Source organism: Plectropomus leopardus, chromosome 21, assembly GCF_008729295.1.
Source record: "Plectropomus leopardus isolate mb chromosome 21, YSFRI_Pleo_2.0, whole genome shotgun sequence".
NCBI lineage: Eukaryota > Metazoa > Chordata > Actinopteri > Perciformes > Serranidae > Plectropomus > Plectropomus leopardus.
This window is the reverse complement of record NC_056483.1, coordinates 6,517,533-6,545,091: the sequence shown is the minus strand read 5'-3', so window position 1 is coordinate 6,545,091 and position 27,559 is coordinate 6,517,533. Positions and strand designations below refer to the sequence as shown.

At 40.4% G+C, this 27,559-nt stretch overlaps 1 protein-coding gene across 5 annotated transcripts in view; it reads right to left on the bottom strand.

Moving 5' to 3' along the window:
- asap1b (ArfGAP with SH3 domain, ankyrin repeat and PH domain 1b) overlaps positions 1–27,559 on the bottom strand; it is a 77,803-nt gene that overhangs the window by 36,446 nt on the left and 13,798 nt on the right. For all 5 annotated transcript variants that reach the window (XM_042510827.1, XM_042510825.1, XM_042510828.1 and 2 more), the window contains exons 2-6: positions 14,748–14,820; positions 9,876–10,021; positions 6,452–6,526; positions 5,971–6,020; positions 5,632–5,761 (exon numbers count right to left, since the gene is read on the bottom strand). In XM_042510827.1, the coding sequence (XP_042366761.1) occupies positions 5,632–5,761; positions 5,971–6,020; positions 6,452–6,526; positions 9,876–10,021; positions 14,748–14,820 (474 nt within the window). The remainder of the gene's footprint in view (positions 1–5,631; positions 5,762–5,970; positions 6,021–6,451; positions 6,527–9,875; positions 10,022–14,747; positions 14,821–27,559) is intronic.

Genomic DNA, 27,559 nt, shown 5'->3' with positions numbered 1-27,559 from the left:
AGCACCAAACAAAATATAATCTTAATCTGAGCTCATCCCATGGCATGCCAATCCACAGAGATTTACAAAGAGTCAAGACCACTTTCAGCTCAACAGCAAAATTTAATCTACTACACAAAAGCTTCTGACGTCATCATACAGTTTCGATTTGCCTACATCCCGTGCGTGGATGCATGTGTGTTAGCATACGCATGAGCGCATGTGTATGTGCATATACGCATGCATGTGTTGTCCCTTTGTCTGGCTGACAGCTCCTGTTGGATGGGAGATTATCCACATTTTGTCTGAGCCCTGTGTGGGTTCAGTGTTGTGGAGAGCGCTGCTGCATGTGCGTGTTTGGACTCTTTTGTGTGAATGAGCGCCGGCGCTCGCACTGCTGCCGTGTCTGAGCGCGGACATAATGCAGCCTGCTGAGCCCTGCCTTTCTGCACTCCTTCACCGGCAGCGCCAGGATGAAAAGGGTGAGAGAGTGAGAGCATCCTGTAATCTGGTGATTGAGTAACATGGAGAGAGAGAAGGAGAGATGGTGGGAGAGAGCGTGAGAGCGAGAGAGTGCTCGCACACACAGAGAAATGAGGTTAAGTGGGATGAACAGATTGTACCACTGACTGCTGCAACTGTCCTACACACACAACAGCAGCGGCGGCGGCAGCGGCGGCAACACTGGTGTTTCCCGCCATGATGACTGTTGATTTGGTAAACCTCTGATGTTTGTGATCAACTCATAGATGTACAAAGAGCTTAAAAATACAGATGCGTCATGTAAATTTGTCAATTATATAACACAAAACTAGGGCAGATTCAGCAATTGCTTGGTAGATATTCAGCATGCAATAAGGATGAAATCTTTTGCAACAGTCGTTTTTTCACAAACAGAAAGTTTTTATCTTTCCTCCGGGAACTGAACGCCCTTCCTAAGTTACTCAGCTTAATTAATAACAAAAAAGCGCCAAGCTTTTGGGAAATTGTGCAATTTTTTCCCCCCAAATCCTCTGACTGAATGTACCTTTATATTTGTATGTTTGTACACCTGTTTGTCTTTCTTTTTTAATGTTTTGTTTGTTCTTTTATTTATTTACCAATTATTTTCTCATCTGCTTATTTGCCCTTATTTTATAAACTGCTTTTATTATTATTATTATTCCTGTTATTATTATTATTATTAAGTTTAAGTGGACATTTTTGCTGAATTTGAGGAAATTCCCATTAGGCGTTCTTGAGATTTTGGCATGAAAAACATGAAAACTGGAAACATAAAGCCTCCGGCCAGAGAGGCATAAAAAAGCAGAAAAATCTTCACATATGAAAAGTGGGGACCAGAGCATTTTGCCTGGTTTTTTTTTGTTTTGTTTTTGTAACAAAAAACAAACAAACAAAAAAAAAAAACTCACACAGCTGATTGTTTTCCAAAACAGACTCAGAAATTGTTTCAGCTCTTATATCTATTTTTTTTCCCTGGGAAACCAATTTAGTAATTACTTATAGAATAATATGTTTTTTGCAAACTCTGACAAATCAAAGAATCATGTCACATCGATGCAACAATCTTATAAAAGTCTAACATACAGTAACATAAAGTAGTTCTGCTTACTGATGGTCAAATTCAAACAAAGATTTTTAAGAGTTAGTGTGGTATATAGAGAAGCAAAATCTCAAATGTTTGACTAATTTATCTTGTTTGTGTGTATAATTATAGGGCACAGTACAATGAAAAATACTGAAACTACCATAATTGAACACACCCTTAAGGTTCGACAGCTCTGAGGATAAATAGCAGTGACTCTGAATACAGCAGCAACTCGTTATTTTTGGCCTAAACACTGAACTTCACTTGACCTGAAACTATCACATCATATATGTGCAGAAACAATACAATTATGTTCTCATTATAGAGCCCTTAAATGCTTTTCAGGGCAAATTCCTGAAGCCACAGAGTCATCTAACTACCATTTACAGTGAGGCTGGTGCAGAAACAAGTGGCCAAAACCACAAAGGCCTTTTGTTTTTATCTTGGAACAACCAACATGCAGAAGACTTCTGCAGGCCTACAGGAACACAAAAAATCAACATCATACTGTACGTCAGAGCACAAACATGCATTAGAAATTTGAAATCAGATATGCGAACGAAAGAGGAAGTTGGTGTTAATGTAATGTGGAAGCTAAAACTCGTTTTTGGCACCCAGCGTTAACTGGAGGCGGTTACAGCAACAGATAACACAGAAACCATTGAGCAGAACTTCTGAAATCATGACAAGATAAAAAAGTTAAGGTTCAAACTTTAACATTTCAACCTCTTTGAGTAAAGTAAAAGCATCTGATGCAGAAAAATCTTTAAAAAGAAACACCCCCCAGAAACTCTAAATTATTCAACAAAAAAAGAAAGAAAAAAAGGACACTCTTGAAAAAGAGATTTTTATTTTAAAGGGTTTTTCTGGTTAAATAAATATATTAACTATGCTTTCTTTAGTGTAAAATAACCCCAAAATAAGGTCCTCTCTATGAAGTCTGCCATGTTGCACCACCATGTTTCTACAGTAGCCCTGAATTGACAAACCAAGCACTGGCTCAAAGATAGATCCATTTACATTTTTGCATCACCATAGTTAGCAGTGACAGTTTCTTTGTTTCTTTTCTCAATATCCTCTTGATATGGTACATTAAAGAGACATTTCAAAGGTTTTTATGTTCCCAGATATGTTTTTCTCTAGGTAAAAATGTTCAGTGTATGCTTCTCAACGTGTCGAAATAACCCACCTACACCGTATAGCCTACTAGTGTTATACTCTTTGAAACTTACGCATTCACTGACTTTAATCATTGACGTCTCCACACTGGCTGAGCAGATTTTTACCACTAAAACTGCATTTCAAACATCCACGTTCCTTCTCTTCTTTTTCTTTTGCTATTTATGTGACGCCCTTATAAGTCTGTTGCATTCTTATGTGTTTAACACCTTCTAAAAAACCTTATACGCAAATAAACCTGACTTAATTAAAAACCTGGTGCATTACAGAATAAGAACGTCGGTGGAAAATGTGGGCAAGGAAACACCTCTGAGTCACCGTGAGAGGAGGGCAGATCAGCATTGCAGGGCACAAAAGGACTGCAGCAAGTTTCTGTAGTGAATAATTCACACAACCAACAGCAGTGCAACAGCCATTGGTCCATTATGTAATTTGAGTAAAAAATCCTAACAGTATAAAACAGTGAACAAGGCGTAGGCGTCACCACCCACCACTAGAGAGGTTTTTGGCAAAGCAGAGTGAGCTCTAGCAGTTTGTTCTGATTCTCTTGGGCACATAGAGAGCTCACATTTGTTTTACACTTTATTCTAGCTGTCAGATTTCTTTATGTCTTTGAGCGTGTGTCACAACATGCTTAGAAGAAAACACATTTACAGACCCAGAGGAACATCTGAAAACACTTAAATTAAAGGAGAACAGTGTGACTCTTTAGCACGAGCTGCTCAGATATCTCACTATCTGACTCATTACGTGCCGAGAAATGTTTTCTAAACCATAACCACATACATATCATAATTACAACCAGTTTCAGTCTTGTGTTGAGGCATACCTTGTTCATGAATTAATGCAGCTATAGCTGTATCTTTTGGGGATGCTATAATCCCTACATGTGGAGCTGCATGAGTGTTAAAGACATACTATAAATTATTTAAATCATCTGAGAGAAAAAGTCAACTCAAGCTTAAAATCTCCTTCAAATGCAGCTGGTTAGGGGCCTTTATATACATATACATATAGGATTTTAATAAGTGGGTGCTCACCCCAAAAATAGCTCTGCGTTGGTGGAACGGTGCAGCTGCAATGGGAAGTCAAAACGAAACACAATCCAGGAGGGACAGTTTTGGGTGACAGACACATGACACTGAAACACTGCACAGAGGTTTATAATGTGAAAAGACAGCATTTCACAAATGAGGAAGCTTCTCTTAGATTGATAACAATCTATCTAATAACACCATCCGAAACATCTATCAATGCCTAACTGTGCCGAAATAATTAGAAAAAAATGTAAGTAATCTACCAGAAATGTGTGCTGTCATGTAAGGTTATCAAGTGTAATCACATTACATTTGTCTGAAGCGCGGTAATGAAATTCGTTATCATTCCTACAATCAGTAATCACAGCATACGGGGCAGACAGAAAAAAAAAAAATCATCTAACACGACGAAAACAGCACCGCCGCTTTCTAGGGGCACATGTGAGATTTAACCTTATATTAACTAAATAAATAAATAAGTAAGTAAAATTTATTTTTTAGTGCTTTTCACAGGCATAGGTCAACCTCTTGCAACATACAAGAATGAAAAGATAAAGCACCATATAGTTTAAAGTGCAAAACCATTTGCACAACTCATAATGAAAAATAAATTTGAAGTCCTGCCATTCAAGGCGGGAATGTTGCGCTGTTATTCTGCCTCGCCATTCTGTAAAGGTACAATTGCAGGATGGGGAGATACAGTTGTCTCGCCTTTACACCATCTGCAGGGGTAGTATCAGAGCCAAACTGACAATTGTGTAAATGGACAGCTGGCAGGACGGCTCGGGTCTGACGTCCTGATGACTTGTGATGTGCGCAACCTACAGCCAGGAGATGTAAAAGTCCACAAATTGGGGAGAGAGTGAGGTCCAGGAGCCTCTTATCCTCTAACAGAGGAAGAGATCAACCGCCAGACAACAGAGACAGTAATTGATAGTTATTGCCATGTTATACCATTTTTATTGTTTAGAGAGCGCTACCTGACGCGCAACTTTTATGTCACATTAGAGCCTAACGCTGCTGTGCTACAAATCACGCCTGTCACACCTTTTTACTTCCAGAGCGCCTGAATATTATATAAAATCAAACACCGGAGCATCATGATGCCTTTATAAAAGCACAGTCAGTGCAATGAAGGGACCACATAGCGGCCCTATGGTTCAATCTTTTCCTAAAAAAACCGGCTAATGCATCTCAGGTGATGTTATGGGATTACTATCTACAGGGAGTAATTATGTTAAGAAGTAGTTTACTATTTTTGAATCTAGTAATGTGTACTACATCTTTTTATTTCTTTTTTTCTTTTTATTTATTTTACCATTTTTATTTAGGTTTTATTCATTTTATTTTATTTCTGGTCTGATTGCTTTTATTGTTTCTGTTTTGTTGTTTTTGGTCTATTTATTTGTATTTTTTTATACTGACATTATGAGCCCTGCATTTTGCATTATTTGTAGTCTGGTTTTAATTTTATCCTAACTCTACTATAGTTCCTTCTCACCACTCAAATCACGTTCACACACACATTCAGACACTGGTGGCCAAGGCTACCTGCTATTCGTTTTTTTATACTTTCACACACACTTACATACGGTTAAATGACTTTCAGGAACAAATTGGGGTTCAGTATCTTGCCCAAGGATACTCCGACATGTTGACTGGAGGAGCCGAGGATTGAACCGCCAACCTCCTGATTAGAAGATGACCCGCTCTACCTCTGAGCCATAGCCGCCCCCCAAATGTGGGGATTTAACTTGTGACCTGATGATCAGACCTGCTCTGGTGCTTGATTACTGCTGAGAAACCACCCAAAAACATCCTATACTGTAGTTTCACTTTACATCTTACCTCGCACATCTGGAGCTGGAAGAGACGTCGCTCCTTCTCCATCTCCTCTGCGATTTCAGCCCCAGTAATCTCGGTACGGATCATCCCATGTTGCTTAGCGTGCTCTCGCTTCTCCTTCTCTATCTTTGTACTGACACAGAAGAGAGGACAATTACTCATCATGCCTGTTTTTACATCATACATGTAAATTTGTTGTACACGTATGCAACATCTTCCAGGGAATCAAACAATATTGTGGCACATTATTAAAAGTGTTTGATCCATTATTCAGTACTCTATAATGAGCTAGATGATGCGAATATGCGGTATTACAACAGTGAAATTTAATTATCCACTTACAACTTGGCCTCGTAGTCTTTCCATGCTTTGTCGAAGGGCTTCTTTATGTCCTGCAGAAACGGGAGGAAAAGCGTCAGCAAACTACAAAGGGGTCACCGTGGGGACGGAGTTACTTGCAGAGTTGAACTGCTGCAAGAATTACTGTAAAGGTTTCACTTGGATCAAGATTTATGCCCTGGACGGCCGGTGAGCGACCACGCCCCTCCTTGTACCCCGAACATCAACGGGTTCATGACCCAGTTACTCGCCTCAAGCGCAACACAAAGACAGTGTTTACTTCCGCAAGATTTCCAGTGTGAGCTTTTAAACAGAGAGCTCCCCCCGTCTCTTCTCGCTTACACACAACATACAGAGATTAATAGAGAGATGTGCTGACGAGGCATCTATTTTTGCTGTCCCCCTGAGCTGTTTCAGGGGGTCAAAAGACAGAGAGAGAGAGAAAAAAAGTCAGGAAGAGAAACTGTTTTAGAGTAAATCTTACCCCTTTCACGCCTTTCAAATCGCCCTTCAGCAGCGAGTCCAGAGTGAAGATCACATTGTGGCTGAGGCTCTGGAGCTGCAAGACGACACACAGAGAACATACGGGGTTATAATGTAGCTGCTGTTACGAGAAAACACAAGTAACATATCATAACACAGTGCAGATTCTTTGGAAGATAAGGCTGAACTGGTCTTACAAACTAGTACTGTCCCTGTAGCAGAAGCTCGATATAAATCATTTCTCTGTGCCAAAACGATTAAAAACACATCAGTGATCCTGCTTTATGACAAACATCGGTCATTTCCATTTACAACGCCCTGCTGGCCTAAATACTCACAAGGTCATCAAATGTGTATTTATCTGTGGCTGAAAGTAATCCCCAATAAATTCACCGCTTATTCCTCTTTGAATAACATTTGCTAGAGCCCATATTGCAAGCCTTTTAAAAAAATGAAACTATATAGTTGTGACCCCTTTTGTGGCTTTTTTGATTTTAGTCAATAGGAGAGGTTATTTAGAGCAAAAAGGGGACAGAGAGAGGCAGCAAAGGGAAGCGGCTTGGAATCAAACCTGCTGCCGCGGTAAGGACGCAGCCTTTTGTGGCGCTGCTCTACCAGGTGAGCCACTGGGCGCCCCTGACCGCTTCTTAAAGCTGCATTAACTCTTTTTTTATTTTCTATTTTACCATTTTTTACCCGCAGAACAAACTGTACACAACATTGACATTTTTAATCCTATTCCTTTGCATTAAAGTGCATTTTGGGTGATAAGACTGCAGTTGCTTAGTGCTGACCACATGAAAGCGCACTGAGGAAAGACTGTGATCCAATCAGAGCCAAACCACCTCCGCTGATGGTCAGGAACGCTCTCCCTCAACTGATGTTGAATATGCAGGATGTGCAGTGGTCCCTCTGTCTCATTTGATGCTAACACTACAGCAGCATACATATCTGATCTGCATACATATGCAACAGATATCTGTTCATAGAGATGACGGCTATTTAAAGAAGGCTGGGGCACATTCTTCGACCCTTTAGGAGCTTTAGGGTGTGACACATGCACAATGTAACTGAGCCTGAATCAAACTGATGGCGGCAATATACGATAGGACATGTTCATACAGAAAGCATTTGTTTATGGTCTTTTATTACAGACTTTTTGTGTAGAAATTCTATTCTCAACCATATTTTTATTTTGCGTGCAAAAAAAATACGACCCAAGGCCGACTAAGGACGCCCTAGTGAAGTGAATCAATCATCTTTATGTTCTAGGACAATGCGCCAGATACTCAGTAGGGCTCCTTGATCACAGTCGGAGACTCCAAATATCAGTCGGAGACCCTCAGTTGACTGAGGTTGCTTCAAGTCTGTCTTTTTTGTGTGCAGTGTACTTCTGAGCACATTTTGGTAACCAGATTTTGCTGCAAAGTGCTCTTGACTTTCACGCTTCTCTTTGCAGCTGCAGACATGTTACATTCACACGGAGGGAGAGAGAGACCACACCGTAAGGAGAAGTGGTGAATTTACAGCTTACAGGAAGTTAATATGATAGAGTCTCTGGCCTTTGATGATATCTAGTGTCTGTAAAAATGCTGTTGCGCATTTGTGATCCGTCATCAGCGCTGTTAGCTTGTTTACCATATTACATGAATGCCGCAGTCACACTGAACGTCCCACAGAGCTCCAGTCAAACTTCAAAACTTTACACGGAAAACAAAATAAATCGTTGAATATTAGTATTGAAAGTACAGCCCTAATATTGAGTCTTTCTGCAAGTGCAGACCAGATTTTACACACAGGATGTACCCCAATGATATGACACAACATGATGCCATAACATGATGTTAAGCAATAAAAGGCAGATTAACACTTTGGTTTGGACTATTTATGGGATTTTTGTTCACTATAAGAAAAATATAGAATATACACTGCCCTGATCCTTGAACCAGCAGTGTCCTGGATCAACACATCCATGCTGCTGCTGACTGAAGAAATCAGCAACATAACAGCAAGAGTGCAGGTTACTCTATTGAAGAATTAGCAAAAGCTTGTTGCCAACAGCTCAGGTTGCCACAGTTATGCTCAGCAGCTCTAACCATTAGGATCAGCAAGGTCATTTACTACAGTGCTAAGCATTTAAGTCTCTGTTGTTGTTAGCCAAGTCTACACAGACACACAGCAGCGGTCAAGGAAGCAAACAACTCTTAATGGGCGCTAATGTGCTTCTTAAGTGCCTGTCTTGCATATGGCCAACGTCAGAATCAATCCTATACTGGCTGGCTGCCGGTGTGCTCTAACAACCTGTCCTGGAAGCGGCTGCCATCTCTATTAGTGTATGATTCTCAAAAAGGAAAGAACCGCTGAGAAAGATGCTGAAAAACTGGCAACAACATGGCATAATTTGTCTATAAAATCCTTAAATTTAAGCCGATAACACATGTAGGACATCTAGGACAAGCGCTATTCATCAATTCTCATTTGTAGTGCACGCACATACCAGCAGCCCTCGGGGCGCGGTTATTGAAGTCAAAAAAGACTCACTCAATAAAATACTCAATGTGGAAAAGAGTCAAGAGGGACGGAAAAGGAAGAGACTGAGAGAGGAGCAAGTGGAGATAATTTCACTTGCCTGCAATATGCAGGTAGCGCCAACAGGTGGGTGATTTAGGATGGTTTATGGACAGACTCACACACACACACACACAAACACAGTTGTTCCTGGTGCTGCCAAGTGTATTTATGGAGTCTAATCTCGCTGTCAGCCACACAGGAAGAGAGGGAGAAAGCAGGGACTGGCTCTTCTTCCAACAACAATCACTCACAGAGGATTCAAACAGGACACATTATTCAACAGAAACGTCAGGGGAAATCCACGGCAGGCAGATAAGAGCTGGAGACCGGGACAAAAAAGCTCAGAGGTGTTTATAGCCGCAGTCAGCTATACTGTCCGACTTTGATGACGGTTCTGACTGTGTGGGCAAATTTTATACAGTTTTCAAAAGTGTAGAGATTGATGAACTTTTACACCTCTATTATTATTACCTAAATTTGTGAGGAGTTTTACATTCATCAATAACCTCTTCAACTTCTCCACTACATGCCTTCCCTCAGCTCTAATCCCAATCTTAACCTTACACCCAAATCCTAAACCACTTAAAGAAGTGAAGACAGGAAAAAATAAACTTTTTCTCTTTCTCTCCATGTGAGGACGAGCACAAATGCAGAGCGAAGGACAGGCTGCAGGACAGGCTGTAGGACAGGCTGCAGGACAGGCTGTAGGACAGGCTGCAGGACAGGCTGTAGGACAGGCTGTAGGACAGGCTGCAGGACAGGCTGTAGGACAGGCTGTAGGACAGGCTGTAGGACAGGCTGCAGGACAGGCTGATCATTTTAATGACATCGGAGTGCTGACATGTTGAACTCACCAGGTTCTTAAGTAGGGCAGACAGCTCCTTAGTGAGGGAGGAGAACTTGACGAAGGCCGTACCCAGGTCGGGGTTGTCCCGGCTGATGAAGTTGCTGCCAAATTTGTCCAGAGCCTGAGCGTAGTTCTCTTCATTCTGGACGTGGTCTGTGGTGAAAGCAGAGAGGAGAGGACGATGATTAGTTATGATGCTTAGCATCATTAGCATGTGTAGTGGCCGACACATGGAGAGATACTGCAGCTGCAACAGTCATAAAGGAAGTCATAGTGGAGCTTGCTTAAACTTGATAGGGGGCCTAACCTGACCTGCCGGGTTCAGGCCAGACCAGGTTCACTCCAATTTCCCATTTTATTGCAGACTCTATAGACTGTCTAATGTCATGTATAATGCGTGGACTGTGTTGCCATCAACCTAACCCAGCTCTCAAACAATGTGGAGAAATGTTACACAGTCTATTTCTGCAGCAGACGAGTATACCTTTTTTTTAGGGTTTTTTTCTGATGTGTCGTGTTTGACGTCACAGATGGATTTGAAAGCAGGCCAGTGAACGGTAGAAAGCAGAATGGAGGTCAGTGGTATATTTCTGACTTATTCAGTCTTAATTTCAAACTCGGAGCAGAATAAGTTTTGAACGATGTGCGAGAGCTGCTTGGACCAAGATGGACGGTATTTTGTGGCAGCGTGTCATTGCATCTTGTTGGCTAAGGGGCTAAAATTAGCTCGTCCACCAGGGTGTTGTAATTCCATCACTGCTGATAGGCATCCATCAGAGTTGGATCTGCTAAATACCCAAGACAACTGCACAGTTATTTGTCCAGGGAATAAATGTTAATTATAACCTTTGTAGCTAAAGACAAAAGCCAACGTTAGTAGTAGTTTTTTGTGCAGTGGGAAAAGGTTTAAGTCATATGAACAATTAAAGCATATCCTCAAATAAACAAATACCCTAAATCATAATCATCAACATTTGAAATGTGATGTATTATACAAAGATAAAGCAAATATTTATCCCCAGTCTCCAGGTAGATATGAAACTTAAGTGCTTTTTAGTATCAACAAACACATGTCTACAACCCTGATTATTGAAAACTGTCAAAAACCAAAACTTGAAATAAATGTTCCATCAGATTTGTAATCATCATCTTGTTAGTGTTTTCTTTGATCAGATAGTGTCAACATGATATTGCCAGTTTTATTTGGGCAAAGCTTGTGAAAAGCTGCTTGTGTTTAGCCATTTAATGTGTGAGAGGTTTGGCTTTTTTAAAGAAAAAAAAACTACGACAAGACTGGATTCATGTTTCTCTCCCCGTTATTCGTGTGAAATATGCCGATGACCTCACATTGACAGAGCTCATGATTGGTATTTGTGGCCTGACTCAGAAGACCTTGGATTCTGTGGAGTTTCACTTTCAATGAATGAAGCGAAGATCAAGGCTATGGTAATAAGTTCCTCGTCTCCGTCTCTACCAATTATTGGTCAATACATTTACATCGAGTCTCCACCTTTAAACTCTTCGGACTTCAGATATCACTTGATAGATCATGGGATGCCCACATTACATGCATGCTCTCAAGGGCATAACCATAACCTCAGTTTTGCAAAAAGAACTGATCTCCTGAATTTTAAAACAAATACACCTGACCTTCATTCATCCAATCTTTGAGTATGCCAGCCAGAGTTTGGGCTGTCAAAATGCCTCTCTGGGAAGCAGGAGAGGATACCAAACCGTTACTGCAGGATCATCTGCAGTCTGTCGTCTTCTCTCCCATCACTGAGTAAAAAGGCGAGCTGAGGTCAGCCTCACCAACACACTCAAAGACAGTTCATCACCACCGCACCGTTTCCTGCCTGCAGCCCAAACACCCACTTACTTGCTCCGTAGGCAGAGGAAATTTGTAGTGCCCACAAGCAAGCCCAAAATACATGAACTTCACTTTATTCCTCACGCTCTTAAATTGTTTTATAAATGACTTACTTAACGCCTAGTTATTCCTCATGCTCTTAAAATGTTTAATATTGTCCTATAAATGACCTAATATTTAGGGTTTATGCTTTTAACTACATGCTTTGCTTAAAATTTGATTACTGATACACACTACAACAGCCCCCTCCACCAGTTCTCTCTGACATGCTAGATAAGGTAGGCCTAACCTAACACCTACCGTCTTTTTGCTGGGTGTTCAATTCAGACCCTATTCTTCATCTGATTTTTTTTTTTTTTTAAAGAGTACTCAATGATAATGTAACACAAATTCTTGACTGTGAAATTAGTTAAAATGCCCATAGTGTGTTTTTAGGAAGCGCTTACTAGACCTCTGTAGCCCACTGCTCATCTTTGCTTGAGACTAATTTATCTTTACAAGCCAAACACCCCAAAATCTGACTGAACTGTCTATGTTTGATTTGCATTTTAGGTAACATAGGTGCCAGGTTTTGACGGGAGACAAATTCATGGAAAAAAAAGACATAAATTTTGGTCTTTTTTAACTGTTCATGGAGAACTAAACTGTTATAGAAGTGCTAAATCTGTAGAGTACTCTTTTGAAAGAGTTGGAAAATCCAACAAGTCAGTCAAAACTGCAGAAGATTTTTGAAGCCTTTGAGGGTCTAAATCAGCTGACTTTGACTTAGCACCTAAATCCTATGACCTGGATGACTGAGAATTTTCACAGTTTACTGGTGACGCTTTGTGCAGGTCAAACAGAGCTTCATAACTCTAAAAAATGTCCAGAACTAAGCCTTACAAATGCTTTAAGATATTTTTCAAAAGAAGAATGTTAGTGAAGAAAAAGGGGCTGCAGATAAAGGAAATATTTCACTGATACACCATTCTTTGTTCTCGACAGAAACCAAGGCAAAGACACGTGGAACAAACGGGCTCGTAAATCTTCTAAGATCTCCTAGTGATGTTCATAATAACACAGATGTGGCAGAAATAGTCAACAGATCGTACAATGGAAAGTTCCTTCATCAGAGCAGCAGTACAAGCGATACAATAACAGACACATGTGACCTTCACCCGTGATTTCTGATCAGTGCTGCTCCCAGAGAGACTTTGTTTTATAAATTTTGACTATAATAAGTCATTTTTATACGCAGCAAATGTCAGCATAACAAGATGTGTGGTTCTCCAGGTCTGCAAGGCTCCGCGGGAGCCGTCAGTCAAACAGCAGCATCCATCTGTCCTTGTCGTTAAGTGAGGGATGGAGGGGGAGGGATGTTCAGACTGATGCCAAATCTGAGGAGGAGTCCTGAGAAGGAGGTCAGGTGAGACGAGCACCCTGTAGAGTTTATTCCTGCAGCAACCATTTTGAACTTTTGTCATACTGGAAACTCAAATACAGTCCAAACAGGCCTGTAGTTACCATAGAGGACAATGAGGTCACATCCTCTGTATTGGTTTGTATTTTTCTTCTTTGTGTTTTCTGTCTTTTCTGTCTTTTCTGTCTTTTTTATTTTTTATGTTATACATTCAAAAACCTACACACGGTATTATATATATGCCAACAACAATTAAATATACAAAAGGATTAAGTATTTCTGTACTTCAATTTTAGTCCTAAAATCGAGGCACATTTTTATACTATTCATGGACTGCATTTTTTCACAGCAACAGATATTTCATTTATTAAAATTCAGTAAACACCTCTTTACGTACTGTACTGCAAGTTTTATAAGCTGTGGCGGGGTCCGCCATCCAGCACTAAATGCAAAATGCACAAGGGATTCACCCAAAACAGTCCAGAATATAATTCATTTCTATTTTGTAATTTTAGCACATTGTTTAAAGTTTCACAAGTATTTAGTGTTCACTCTCTATTCACCATATCAGAGCTGTTTTAAGTTACTGTTGATGCAAAGCAAACAGTAACTCCAGGTGCTGTTAATCTCTGTGAAGCACAGTTTTCACAGTGCTGTAGTTTTGACCACCGAAACCAAATCATGACCAAAACCAGAGTGCATCAATACCGAAACAAGAGCGAGACTTTGAGGGGTTCAGATCAAGACTACACCAACGAAAGTCCCACAGTGCATGACACACTTATGATAAGAAGTGGAACACACAAACTACAGGCCCTCCTCAAATTGAACTGCAAAATTCACAACAAAAAATCTAGATATGTAGTTCTGATGACAGAGATGAGTTTCAGGGGTTAAGCAAATGCCCAGAGAATTATAGCTATAACTAAATTTAGTTTTTCGAGTACTCTCTCTCTCTCTGTGTGTGTGTGTGTGTGTGTGTGTTGGAGGGACTCATAACCTCTGTGTTTCTAAAATCCTCGCTCCGGCCCTGAGTCGAACTACTCATTACATGCAAGATGCAAAAACATCCCATTCTTATTTCTATTTTTAGTTCACATCCAGTATTTGCTGCGCTTCAACTAGATCTTCCCAAAGTAACTATCTATTGTAACTAGTGGTTAGAGGTAAGACACTCGACTTCAGAGCTGTTCCAGTTGTTTCGAGACTTCTCATCCACAGTGAGACTAAGGTAAACTGTCTTTTCTTGCGGAGAACAAACAAACTTTTTTGTGGGACAAGCATCTGAAACTGTCAATTTACAGGGAGGAGGCTGCTCTCAGAAGTATTCAGTGGAAAATTACTGAGGATCCATGTCACAGCAACGAGAAAAACAAACTCAGGTGTTGGTTTCTGGGACAGCCTGAAAACACACACACAAAACACCATCTGTCCTACAAAAGTGTTCCAGCAAAAAATGCAATCCTCATCTTTAATAAAGATATTTAAGAAATCCTGGGCTCTTCTCTGGGGGTTTTCTCTCTCTTTTTTTTTTGGCTGGAAAGGATTGCAAGCATGTACCAAACCATCAGCTATTCAGGCCTGATAAATATAGAAACAGACAGTCTCACCTTGTCCTGAACTGTAGATGGCCTTCACTGATTTCTTCACCTTCTGCAAGGAGGTTCGGTCCTGGTCCAACGCCTGAGAAAAGAGAAGAAGAGGACGCTTTAAAAACCCTTGAATCCCTTTCATCCTATAAGAACATACCGGACAACATTCACATAAAAAGACAGCAAAGATAATTTCAATTTAATGCTACGGCACACTTGGAGAATTTAGGGCATAAGAACAATATTTGCTCAGTAATTTAAGGCATGCATACTCCATAAATCTGATGTAGACAGAGTATTCACAATACAGTGCTTGACCTGAATGTGGCATGAATCATTATTTCACTGCTGACTGTTGGAGCAAAGCCTTTGTGCTCTCCAACAGGCAAAATGAATCGTGCAGGATATCCAATTCTATAAACGGTTAGGCTATTCATTATGATAATTATTCACAATGAAACATTTAAATGCAAGAAAAATAAACAGTGCCACTGACCCATTGTTACTGCGAGCTATCTGTCTCACTTCCTCGCATGTTTTAGAGATTAATGCTCAAGAGTTCAGCAACCCAAGCGCCAGGGATTTAAAATAATGACCAATATAAACAGAAAACCACTTCAAAGACGCTGTAGATCATAACACTTGCGGTTACTCATTTAACGATGATGCATATCTAAATTTAGAGAAAATCCTGCAAAGACATTTAAGATAAAACCATGCTGGAGTTACCCTTTATATGATTCACCCATCAACCCCCCACAAGATACAGATCCACACAAGGAAAATTCATCATCCTAAACATCACAAACATATGAGGAAAAAAGGGCCCTTATTGTTTAGCTCAGTCCTTGCCAAAGAAAATATTAACTACATCTGAAGTTACAGCACAGTCAAACACATCTTACATGCTGCATCTGTAATCTAAACACAGGTTTATTTCATTCAAGAGACAGTTTAAATGATGTTTAACTCAATTTAGCCTGACTTTTTGTGTTATTTTAATTTTAATTTGAACTTCTTTCTTTCCTGCTCTTAATGTTTGTTTGTTTTTTCTCTTACAATTTCCCACTCTTCCATTTATTTGCAGCGATTGGCCATAACATCAACATCTAGCCCCATATTGATATTCTATTTTTGGAGCTGGACTGTTGATTAGGAGTGCTGTTAATCTAAATATATCATCTGGTTATTCATTGCATCAGGCTGTCCGAGTGCAGACTCATGGCGCACTGAAAGTTCATTGTGCTGGGTCAAAAAATTTGCTTTCACTCCCTCCGCAGCAGGTCCTCATCTCATCCAATGACCTGATCTGATCAGCTCTAATTGAATTGACTGATCAATTACAACCTTATAAATCAAACTCCATAAACTCCAAATGTAAGTTACCGCCACACATAAGCTCCCTTTACACTGCCTATTTAAGGCGGGAATATCGCACTGTTATGCTGTCTCGTCTTTCTGTATAAAAGGTATGATCATGGAATAATGGGACAGAGTCGTCTTGCCACTGACTCAGCAAAGGAGGTCGCAACAGCGCCAAAACAGTGTCAATATAAAACGGACAGCCGACAGGACGGGATCATGACCGAGCTGACTATGACATTTTTTAAGGTGTGTTATGCTTTTGACGCACCAGGAGATTTAAAAAGCAGCTGATAGGAGTAACAACAAACTCAAAAAAAGATGAAAAAAGATGAAAAATGTCCACATATTAGGAAAACAAAAAGTCCGGGAGCTTCTTAACTTCCAAGCTGAGGACAAAATCAGCCGCCATATAACACAGACAGTAAATGATTGCTATTGCCATTTTTTCTCAGTTATTGTTTATAAAGTACTGCCAACACTTATGTTATATGTCACAGTAATGCCAAAACTACAGTGTTAATCGTAATGCTTGCGATGCCTCTATTGCTTCCGCAATGCCGGCATGCTGTCTAACATCACACATAGGAGAATGATGCTACTGCATCCGAATTATTCAAAAAGGAAAATTTTGGTTAAGAAATGCCTTCTTCTTATACTTTAAAGGTATTCTGCTTGCATATTCATATGCACATTATGCTGGTATCAACACTAAACTCCATTCAATTAGCCCATAATCACTATCTATCCAAAATATAAATTTAACCTAGGGACTAATCTCTGGAGTATTCAAACAAAGCACCCACTCTGTAATTACATTTCTAGTAGTTATTTATCATTCATATTTCCCTGATTATCATCTGTAATCACAGTTTGATGAAATGAAAGGAAGATGTTTATTTGTTTGGAGAATATTGGAGTTAAATGCTACAGGTGGACCCTCCTGCTCTTCCTTACAAATGGAGAATGCATCATTTTTTTAGGTCAAGCATTTATTCCTGCTGTGAGCTTAACAATCTGTTTTTTTCAGTAACAACATGAAAATCACCTGTCATGCTGAAAGCTGTCTGTCTGTGTGACATCTATTATCGTGTCATTCACTGCAGGAAAAGCTGAGATAATTGGGAGACTTGTCAAGCTCGGAAAGGTGGAGACAAGCAACACAAACACACACACACCTGAGTGACCTGTCTCCACTTAATGATTTAAAACATGAGCCAGCATTTGGTGTTTTTCACAATAATTTATTCTGACAATCATTTCATATCCAGCCCATTTTAACCAGAGTAGACTGAACCATAACTCTGCCATGCTTGCTCATAATGGATGATAAACACCAGCAAAAACACCATTACATCAAGGTCAGGCGGTTAAGAGCAGAAGCATGCACACACAACAGAGAGCTAATTAAATTTCACAACATAATTAAGCCGTCCTTGGCCTCCCCTGGACAGTTTTACATGGCTCTTCCCCAATTATGGCAGCAGTAGTTTGCCGCCGCGGGGCCCTTTCTGCCAGGGCCGAGCCCTTTGATCCCCCTGCACATGGGAACAGACTCTGCTGCCCAATACCTCCCCACACTGCCTCATTATTCAGCCCTGTATCTCTTTGGCTAAACAGTGGCTCTAACAGGCTTGTGCCAACATGAAAAGTTTATAGTATCATTATCTTGGTCCATATTGACTCTGTATGTGGTATTATCTCGATAAATACTATAATGAAAATCTTCAAATATGAAAACAGAAGGGCTTTCATAGAGCGCAGACTTTTACCAAGGCCAAACGCGTTATCTTGCAATGTTGAGGGTGCCATACACGACATTCACAACATAATTGTAGCAGCAAAGATGGCCTCGTTGCCAAAGCTTAACGCCCACTCTCCGGTTTTCCCCCAGTGACAGTGAGCTAACCCCCATTAACAGTTGTGTGCAGGCAACCCCCAACCAGACTAAATACAGTACAGTGCAAAGTGAAAAATAATTTGGGCATCTGCCCCTTGATTCAGATCTGCTCCAAAATTTAATGGGTTCTTCCCTGGCCCATGCTATACCCATGGTTGGATTAATGAACTGGCCTACTGGGCACAGGCCCAGGGGCCCAAAGTGTCAAACTTTAAGTCAAACCTAATATTGTTTTACACCAAAAATAATGATCCCAGTCACTTCCACACAGTGAGACGTGCAAATATTAATTAATTACTGGCATCAGATTGAAACTCAGTATTGGCAGACACCCAAAGCCCAGGCATTATATCAGTATTAAGACTGAAAAAGTTGGATTTGTGAATCCCCAATGACCTCTGTTCTTTGATAACATGAGTTTACTCTGCAAAGCAGTCAGTGTGTTTTTCAGAATTTCAGAATGAATATCTTTAGGTTTTAGTCAACACGTTACATTTGAAGACGTCATCATCTGCTCTGATTAACAGTGAGAGACATATTTCATTATTTTAAAGACTAAACAATGAATAATTCAATCACGAAAACAATCAGCAGACTTCATTTCCACAAGAACCATCTTCTTATGACAGCGTCTCCAAGCAGGCTCCAGCTAAATGATTAGACATGTCGTGTTATACCGCAAAAGTCACACATTAGATCCCCATAACAGCCGACACATTTGCTAACAAGCTGCGTTTCCTCGCCTCTTTTAAACACACCACAACCCACCCTCGCCACTCAGCTCGAGTCAGTCTGCATTCAAACGCCTCCAAAGTAAAATCTGTGATTATTCAGAGGTTGTGTTGCTGTTTGCTGATTAGGATGAGGAGCACGAAACGGAGGCTGAGCAGGCAGGCTGACTTTTGTGCTGCTCGTGTTGAGAGCAGCTGGCACCGCCACCCAAGGGTCACCCATAATCTGTCTGTGTTTGTAATTAGATATTCAGCCGTAACATGAACAAGTGTTTACAAATTCTCATCCTTAGCCGTTTTTTTTTTTTTTTTATTAAGATTTTGGTGAGACTGTCCATACACCCAAACTTTATTATGTCAAAATCTGATTTAGTAAATGTTTTATGCCGTTTGTTTTACATAGTACGACTGAGAACATTCGTTCCAAATCTAAGCAAATCATTACAGAGGATAAACGATTAAATAACTCGACATTGGCCAGCACTATCTCAGTGCTGACTGTGACTAATGTAACTTGGAGAAATGGTTTGTTAAAGCTGTTGTCTCTCTGCTTTCTAGTGGGGGAAATGAAATCAATGAAATAGCGCCGTCTTGGCACACATTCTTTGCAAACCCTTGGCAACAGGCAAGAATGCATCCAAACTCTGCTTTCCAAAAGACAGACAACTATTGAATATAGTCAAAGGATTGTTTTTATCTGCCAGGAACCAATGGCAAGCTCCAACTCAACCCAGGGGGATTAGAAAGTGTGACAATGCCAAAACATCTGCGGTTGTGATGCATGTGGACGATTTATTTTGTGCGGGTTGTGAAAAAGAAGCAAAGGATAAGAGTACATTGTGTTATTCCACTGAGAAATATCTGTCTCGCAGAACCATTTGCACTGTGAAAGTCAACATGTCAGTGTCAGAACGCTTTTAAGTAGAAGTCTGTCAGAGACGGAGCCAGAGAGGTCAAGGGCCGGCTTAAAGGAGGTGAAGGGCGGCGGCAGTGTGCATGGTGCCTCAGCAAGAACAGATTTTGTAACCAGCATGAGCACCGAGTGTCGAGGTAAACTGTCCTTGAAAGTTTATAAAATGTTTGATGTAAAAGAGGAGACCGAAAAAGCATTTCATCCTGTTCAAACATATTTTTTTCAGATAAATATTCACTTATGAAAACAATCAAATGTCCATTATGACAACAACAACTGATTTCTGAGAGCGTTTGAGCGGTGTTTGGAGTATTGATGGATGTGTCATGTCGTGTTTAATCATCTTCTGGGAACATGAACACATTTCTCAGTGCACATACTCTTTTCATCTGTACTACTATGATGTGCATGTCTGCAGCCATAATTTTGGGGTCCCATTTTTATTATCATTATCTGCAACTTTTTTCTTGATGAAGCGATTGTCTATAATTACAAAAAAACACAAAATAGTGAAAAATGCCTATTTAATTTCCTAAAAGTCCAAGTAAACATATTCAAATTGCTTGATTTGTCCAATAAATAGTCTAATACTCAAAGGTATTCACTTAACTGTCATAAAATACTGAAATATATCTGTATTAGTTGATAATTTAAAGGGCCAGTTCACCCTGTAGTGCTATTTATCGAGGCTGTTTTAGTGTTGGAAATATTGTAGAGATGTCTGCCTTCGCTCCAATATCATGGAACTAGATAGCACTTAGCTTGTAGTGCTCAAGGTACCAAAAATACATTAAAATGACCAGGTTACTCAAGATAATCCACAGACCTTGTTACAAGCAGTTTAATGTACAAACTATTTTCTTTCCGCTGAACTACACCCACAAACTGTGTCAGCACACAGAAGAAAGGGTGCATCGACTCATGGGTGAGAGGCTCGTGCTCCTGAAAAGCTTGAGATGAAAATATTAAGTGCCGTCCTTCTCGGCTGAGCTGAAACATTTTTGGTGCTTGGTGAGCTAGCAGTAGATGCACGCTTCACTCTGCACAGTGATACAGTTGGCAGGTGTAGTTTGGCAGCAAGAAAATAGTTCCTACATGAAACTGTTCACGACAAGGTCTGTGGATTGTTTTGAGTAACTGGGTCGTGATTTCTGGAAAGAAACACTGCTGTTGAGATTCAAATGTTTATTTGGTACTTTGAGGCCCAAAAGCCAAGTGCCATCTAGTTCCATTATACTGAGCAGAAAATAGATGTTTCCAGCAGCTGTGGATGCACACGTCCTTCTGCAGTGATACGTTTGATATGTTAGACCTCCCTGTTACCGATATCTCCGACACTCAGCAACTCACACCAAAATAATCTCAACTGATGAAGAGCAATACAGGTATAAACATGTATTTTTGATTTTGGGTAGAACTGTCCCTTCAATGGAAAGCAGTAGTTTCTGGTATTATAGCTAACAAATGACAAGCAGTTGATCGACTATTAAAACTGTTGCAGATCATTTTTTATGCTATTTCACTAGATGTTTTAGCTCTAACATCTACAATAAATATTTGTTTACCATTTACCATTAAAAAACTAGCTTGAAGAAATGTTTACCAAGACATTTGTTGGTAAAGAAATGTAGTCCAAGTTAGCTTATTAATGCTGCTCTCACCTCATAAACAATGTTCGTCTATTTGCCACTTTTAATAATAAAAGGTATTTGTATTATTAATGGTGATATTGGCCCATTTATAACTTGCTATCAAAACCGAATGTTGTGCTATCACCAACCTCGAGCTTAAGCCCAGAGGTTTCTTTCTGGTGCATTCAGAGAAAGTGAAGCAGGTTTTGATCAGCAGCTTGAAGAGCAGTTGGCAACAACAACAACCACTTCATCAACAACAAATACCATCAAAAAAAGCTCTGCAATCAAAAAGCTGGAAGGTAGACTGATTAGGGATACAGAGTTGGGTAAAATACTCCACCCTTTCTTTAAAATCTGGCTCAAGCTTGCAGCAATAAAAAGGTGGGAAATGTAAAACAGAAGAAAATAGACCTTGTCAGTCGAAGAATCGCTTAGTTTGTTCGACGAAAAGTGAAAAATGGACAAAAAGTTGGAGCTTCCAGCTTCTCTGATGTAAGGATGTGCTGATTTTTTCTGTTTAATGTGATTATAAATTGAATATCTTGGTATTTTGGGCTGTTGGTCAAACAAAACAAGACATTAAAGACATCAACTTCCACTTTGGGAAACTCTTCAGGCATTTTCACTATTTCTGACTTTTTATAGACAAAAAAAATATAGAAAAAAAAGCCTTTCTTAATTATTTCATAACTAAAACAGAAATAACCCCCAACAGGATTAAAAGATGATGAAGCATGACCCATGTGACCAGTGAGGTTAATGGGGCTGACTTCCTGATTCCCAAACAACCTCACAAACACACACAGTCATGCCCAGGAGGTCAAAGCCTCGGGGGAAATTGGCGGTTGAAGTGACTGGGCATGACTGACTGGAGGCTGTCTCAGCTTCACGCTTCCTGCCCGCGGCCTTATCCTCCCTCAGCAGCCCTGCCGTTTCCCCTGCAGCCGTCCTTTGACAGGAAGCAGGAAGCGGCCAGGCTTGTCAGTGTCCTGTCCCGGGTCGTCAGCACTCCGTCTAATGACACCAAACTGCTCTCTGCTGACAGCTGAGGAATAAAAACAACACTCTCTGGCTGTCTGGGAAAATGTTTTTGTGATGTGCTCTTGAGATTCCTGCTCTGTCACTTTCATGGCATGTTAGTCGTCTTTCTCGTTTCCTCCCTGAACTCATCCTCCTTGAACATCATTTCTTCTCCGCCACCTTGGCATTTGGCATCGCACCGGCAGGGCAGCTGTGCGGTTACCAAGGAGACGTGGTCTGGCCGTCTCACGCGTCGGCTCGACATTCTTCGCCGTGGAGATTGTGGGAAGCAGCTCTGACTAACTGGCCTGCTCTGTGTTTGTCAGCAGCACACTGGGACTCGACTGTGCCACTGTGGCAGATCTGACTCTTCACCCAGCAAAGACTGGACACCAGAGCTCTCAGATTTGCTAATATGCTAATTATTTCCTAGAAGAAGAAAACAGGAAGGGGCACAGTTATCAAAGGACTTCCCCGGAGCCAGACTACAGGGCTAAAAACATCTGCTGTGGCGTTTTTTAGAGGGAAAGTGACTGACCTGATCATTATTTTGCAATTCTCCACACCAGTGGGTTTTATCTCTACTTCCTTTTTCACAATTGTATTCTCATTTCCTTTTCTGTCTCACAATTATACAAAAGCTACTATGAAAAATACACAAAACAATCGAAGATAAATATTACAGCAATGAAACTAGATTGTAAATAGGTCTAAATGAAAAGGTCACAGAAGAAATCAGTGTGTCTGTCAGGTCATTATGTCTGTCTGTCTGTCTGTCTGTCCGTCCGTCCGTCTGTTGAGTCTATGTGGCATGACTCAAGCAGGAAGGGTGGGGAGCTGCTTTCATTGGCAGGAAACAAATGCACATCCCTTTCTCTGGGCCTGCAGCCGGAGAGGCCTTCAGCTCTCCAAGAGGAATGGGAAAAATGAGAGGATGTAACATTTCCAAAAGCAGCTGAGGTCAGATGGCCTATTTCTCACACACACACACACACACACACACACACACACGGTACCGAAAGAAAGCGATCGATTGTCGGTGGTTTTGGTTAAGAGGTGTATCAGGATGACCACATGACTGATGTAGTGCATCTGAAATGAGAAGTGAGACGACATCTTTTTCAGGGTTGTTGAAGATAATGAGGATCTCAAATACTGATCAACACGTAGTAATGGACAGAAGTTTAAAAGCCAAGATATTTTTTTCTCTTTACACTCAAAAAGAACATAATATTTCTACATGATCAATAGGAATAATTAAGTAATCACTTGGCCACATGCAGATACCTCACTTGCAGCATTGCAACATAAGACAAAACAGAAAATGAAATTGCAGTTCTAAAAGGGTCAGACCAGTGGTTTTGCATGTTTTAACCCCTTAATATGATTTAGAAACAATTCCTACTTTTCAGGGAAGTCTTTAGTGTAAAAAAGTAAAGAGAGACTTGATATACTGCTTGATATACTGTGGGTGATACATCAAAGTGAACAATGAATCGTATTTGTGTTATGTTTTTGCCAAATTACTTGGCTTGGTTGGCAAATAGCACCATTAAAACACAAGTAACTGCCAAGCTCACATTATCCTTTATCATACCATTCATGCTTGGTTTTTCACTCAGGCGTTAACGTGATATATGGTACACTAATGATGAATCAGTAAGACTAGAAGTCTAAAGGCATGCTCACTTCTCTATGCTGCCAAGGTCAGCGAGCGAGGAACTGCAATTCATCCTAAGGGGACCATGAATGTCTAAACCGAATTTAACAGTTATTCATCCAATAGCTGAGTTGGTTGAGATATTTCAGTCTGCTTTAAAAGTAGTAAACTGACTGACAGGCCAACAGCTAGCACCTAGTAATTACAAATTTGTGTCTGTAACCAAATTATAGCAAATCTAGTTAGCTTTGTTTGCACACCGGTAATCAAATATTTTAAAGAATCATCGGCAGCGTAATATATGCCATCACTTACTATAACATTCAGTGTTTGATCTGCACAGGTTTTAAAATGACACTGCTTGGGGCGGCTGTGGCTCAGGAGTTAGAGCGGGTCGTCCACTAATCAGAAGGTGGTTTGATCCCCAGCTCCCCCAGTCCACATGTTGAAGTGTCTTAGGCAGGATACCGGATACCCAAAACTGCTACCAATGGCTGTTCAGTTGGTGTGTGTTTCAAAATGGAGCAGCAGGTGACACCTTGTAAGGAAGCCTCTTCCACCAGTGTGTGAATGGGTATATAAATGGGTGAATGTGACTTATGGAAAGCACTTTGAGTGGTCAAACAACTAGAAAAGCGCTCTCCAAATGCAGGCCCATTTACCATCCACTCCATGGATGCATTATATCAAGTGTAACATTAGCCCTGGCCTCATTTGAACCCATTCTCCGATTTAACAATGCATGTTCAGACTTCATTTTTTCATTTTGCATATTTGGCCTTAACGCTCAGCCTTCTTTGTTAGATTTTCCAGCAGCACAGCTCGTCGATGCGTCGCCTTTTTGCAGCCAACTCTCAATTCCCATTTATGGCAACCTCCCATTAACACTTTAATGTCCCAAAAGGAAGTCCAAACCACAATGAAATTTCACCAGTCTCTGTGCTCGACTGGTTGGCCATGTGATAACATTGTCATTATAAAAGGGTGATGACGTTTACTGTGGTGATGAAACAAACTCAAGGAAATAAGACTCTATAAGCTGAGTCACTGGCAGTTTATGTTGGATATCTGCTCTAATTAGCTTGTATCTATTGAATAAATCTTGATCTGCTAATGTTATTGGCCACTAAGAGAAGTCAATACATGTTAGAGATTTCTCTATTATGTATCGCTGCTATTAGTGCTATTAGCATCCAGCTCTACTGTCAGAGAGAGAAATGAGCTGCTCAGCTGCTTCCTGTGGTGAGTCTAGTGAGGCCACACGGTGGATAAAGCCAACTTGCTGAGCTGTGAGGATGCCGGCTCTCTGCTGCAGATCTCACAAGAACTGACACGCATGCGTGCGGCCGACGAAAAGTCAAGCTGAGCATGCAGCAGTGTTACATTCACACTTCATTTGGCAGCTTCCCTCTGCGATGCTTGCTCTCTCGCTCAGCCCACTGCTTGTTTCGAGCAATGTGCATGTTTTCACAATCGCACCCACGCACTGCTGCATTACACTGCATTTACCTCACATCAAACAGGCTCTATACCTTTATGTGTATTGTGTTTACCAGTCAGGGACTCATTATTCATGTGAAGCAGCTGCTATTATCGGCCTTAAACAGGAGAATAGTGGCAGAAACTCACAGCTGATGATTCAAAAATGACATCTTGCATCCTTTATCTTATAGTGTTTGATATCAGTGAGAAAACAAACAGCAGCAGAGCAAAGAGGTCGTTTCCTTAAAAATATAAACCTCTTAACTTACAAACTATAACAAACTGCTGGGCTGCTACCGTCGATAACTGATTCACCTGCAGATAATTTTCTCAGTTTGGATAAGAAATGCAGCACATCGCCACAACTGAGGAGCTGCAACTAGGAAATGTATGAAGTGTCACTTAACACGATCAGTTTATCAAAATGAACGCCTGTTAACTTCCTGTCCATGGACTAAACAATTACAAAAAAAAAAGTTTTTAGATCGAATGACAAATGAGCGTCTGTCAGTTTTCTTTGCTTCTTTTTTGGGGTTACATTTTTTTTTAATTTATGTTTAAAACGTGGCTTTAATGAAAAATGATCTTGTTTGGTAACTGCTGTTAGTAAGGTCAACAATGAATCTTAAGCTAATGAAGATGAGAAGTTAACATCTACAGTTCATCAGCTGGAGGTTTCAGTTGTTTAACATGAACCTTCACGTTCATGTTAAACAACTGAAACCTCCAGAAGAGCTAAGTAAACATTGAGGACGTCGAGAATGAACTTTGAAGCTCATATAAGGCCGCTTTGTCAGTCTTGAAATCTTTTTCACAAATGTGTGAATGCAAAAATGGGTTTCTTATCAGAAGCAACATCAATAATCGTTTTTTTTTTCAGGTGAGGTAGTTTCACGTTTTTGAGGTTTGTGGGTAAAGAAACTTCCTTATGGTTCTGGTTTTGAACTCATAGTTAAAAGGAAAGTGTCAAAAATATGAGAGAGAGACAGGAAACACTGAATGCATCTGTATTTCCAAAGACTGGATAAACCTTCTGGGTATGATACTTGAAGGTGTTGATACCTAGCCTTTTTAAAATGCAAAAGACATACTGGTTGCAGTTGCTCGGTTGAGAATTTTTGTTGGTTTTCTTAGTCCTTAGTACAATGTAAGACTAAATATCTTTGGGTGTATGCTTGTTGGTTAAGTTGGGCTTTGGTCAGCAGGTTTTTCTGGCACATTATGGACCAAAATATTAAACAATCAATTGAGAAAATAATGGTGGGATACATTTATAATGAAAATTATCCCTCTGTGCGGTCATAAACTACTGAGTGAAGCTTGTGCAGAGATTTTTTTGTATGTTGTAAGGTTGTTAATCAGTAACAATGAGAAAACATTTGTCCTATTATATAGACAATACTTAAATACTTGGAATGCAATGTACGTATTGATCATTCATAACACAGTACTACAATACTACACTGGAAGAGCTGGCAAAAGACCAAGACTAACAAACCAGCGCTGTCTAGGTCAACCAAAGACACTAAAACAAACTACCACTAATCTTTCACTTATCATTGATCTGCTGATAAGCCTTCCAGCTCCGCTTCCGACCAACCAGCCGCCCGCGTTGTGAATCTTAAGGGCACGCCGCCAAAGAATGTGCTCCCTTGATAAACATGCACAATCAGAAGAAACATTATTTTTTTAGCCTCTGAGTAACGTTCCTGCACAACCGCTGGGTCATGAGTCCTTGGCCAAAGTCACAGTCTGCAGAGCACTTTACAGCATTCCTTGAAGTTTTTCTGCAGACAAGTCTCAAATTTCACACTTTATGGGACTCTGCCGGGCGAGACACCGGCTATTTCAAAACCACAGGTGTATCCACTCCCACAGGCCATTTGGATGTTCAGATATTTTGAGCAACTGGACGCACAGAGGAACAGAAATACGCCTTTACCGTGACGTCCAACACAAGCTTTAACCAATCCTAAAGCACATTTCCACTTGGATTTCCCCCATCTGAAGTCTTTCAGAGAGTCGTGACAGGGGCTTTGACGGCTGCTGTCATGATGTGGAAAAGGAAGTGATGTAACACTTTTCACCGATGTTAAATGGTATTAAGAAAAGATGTAAACAACTTAGC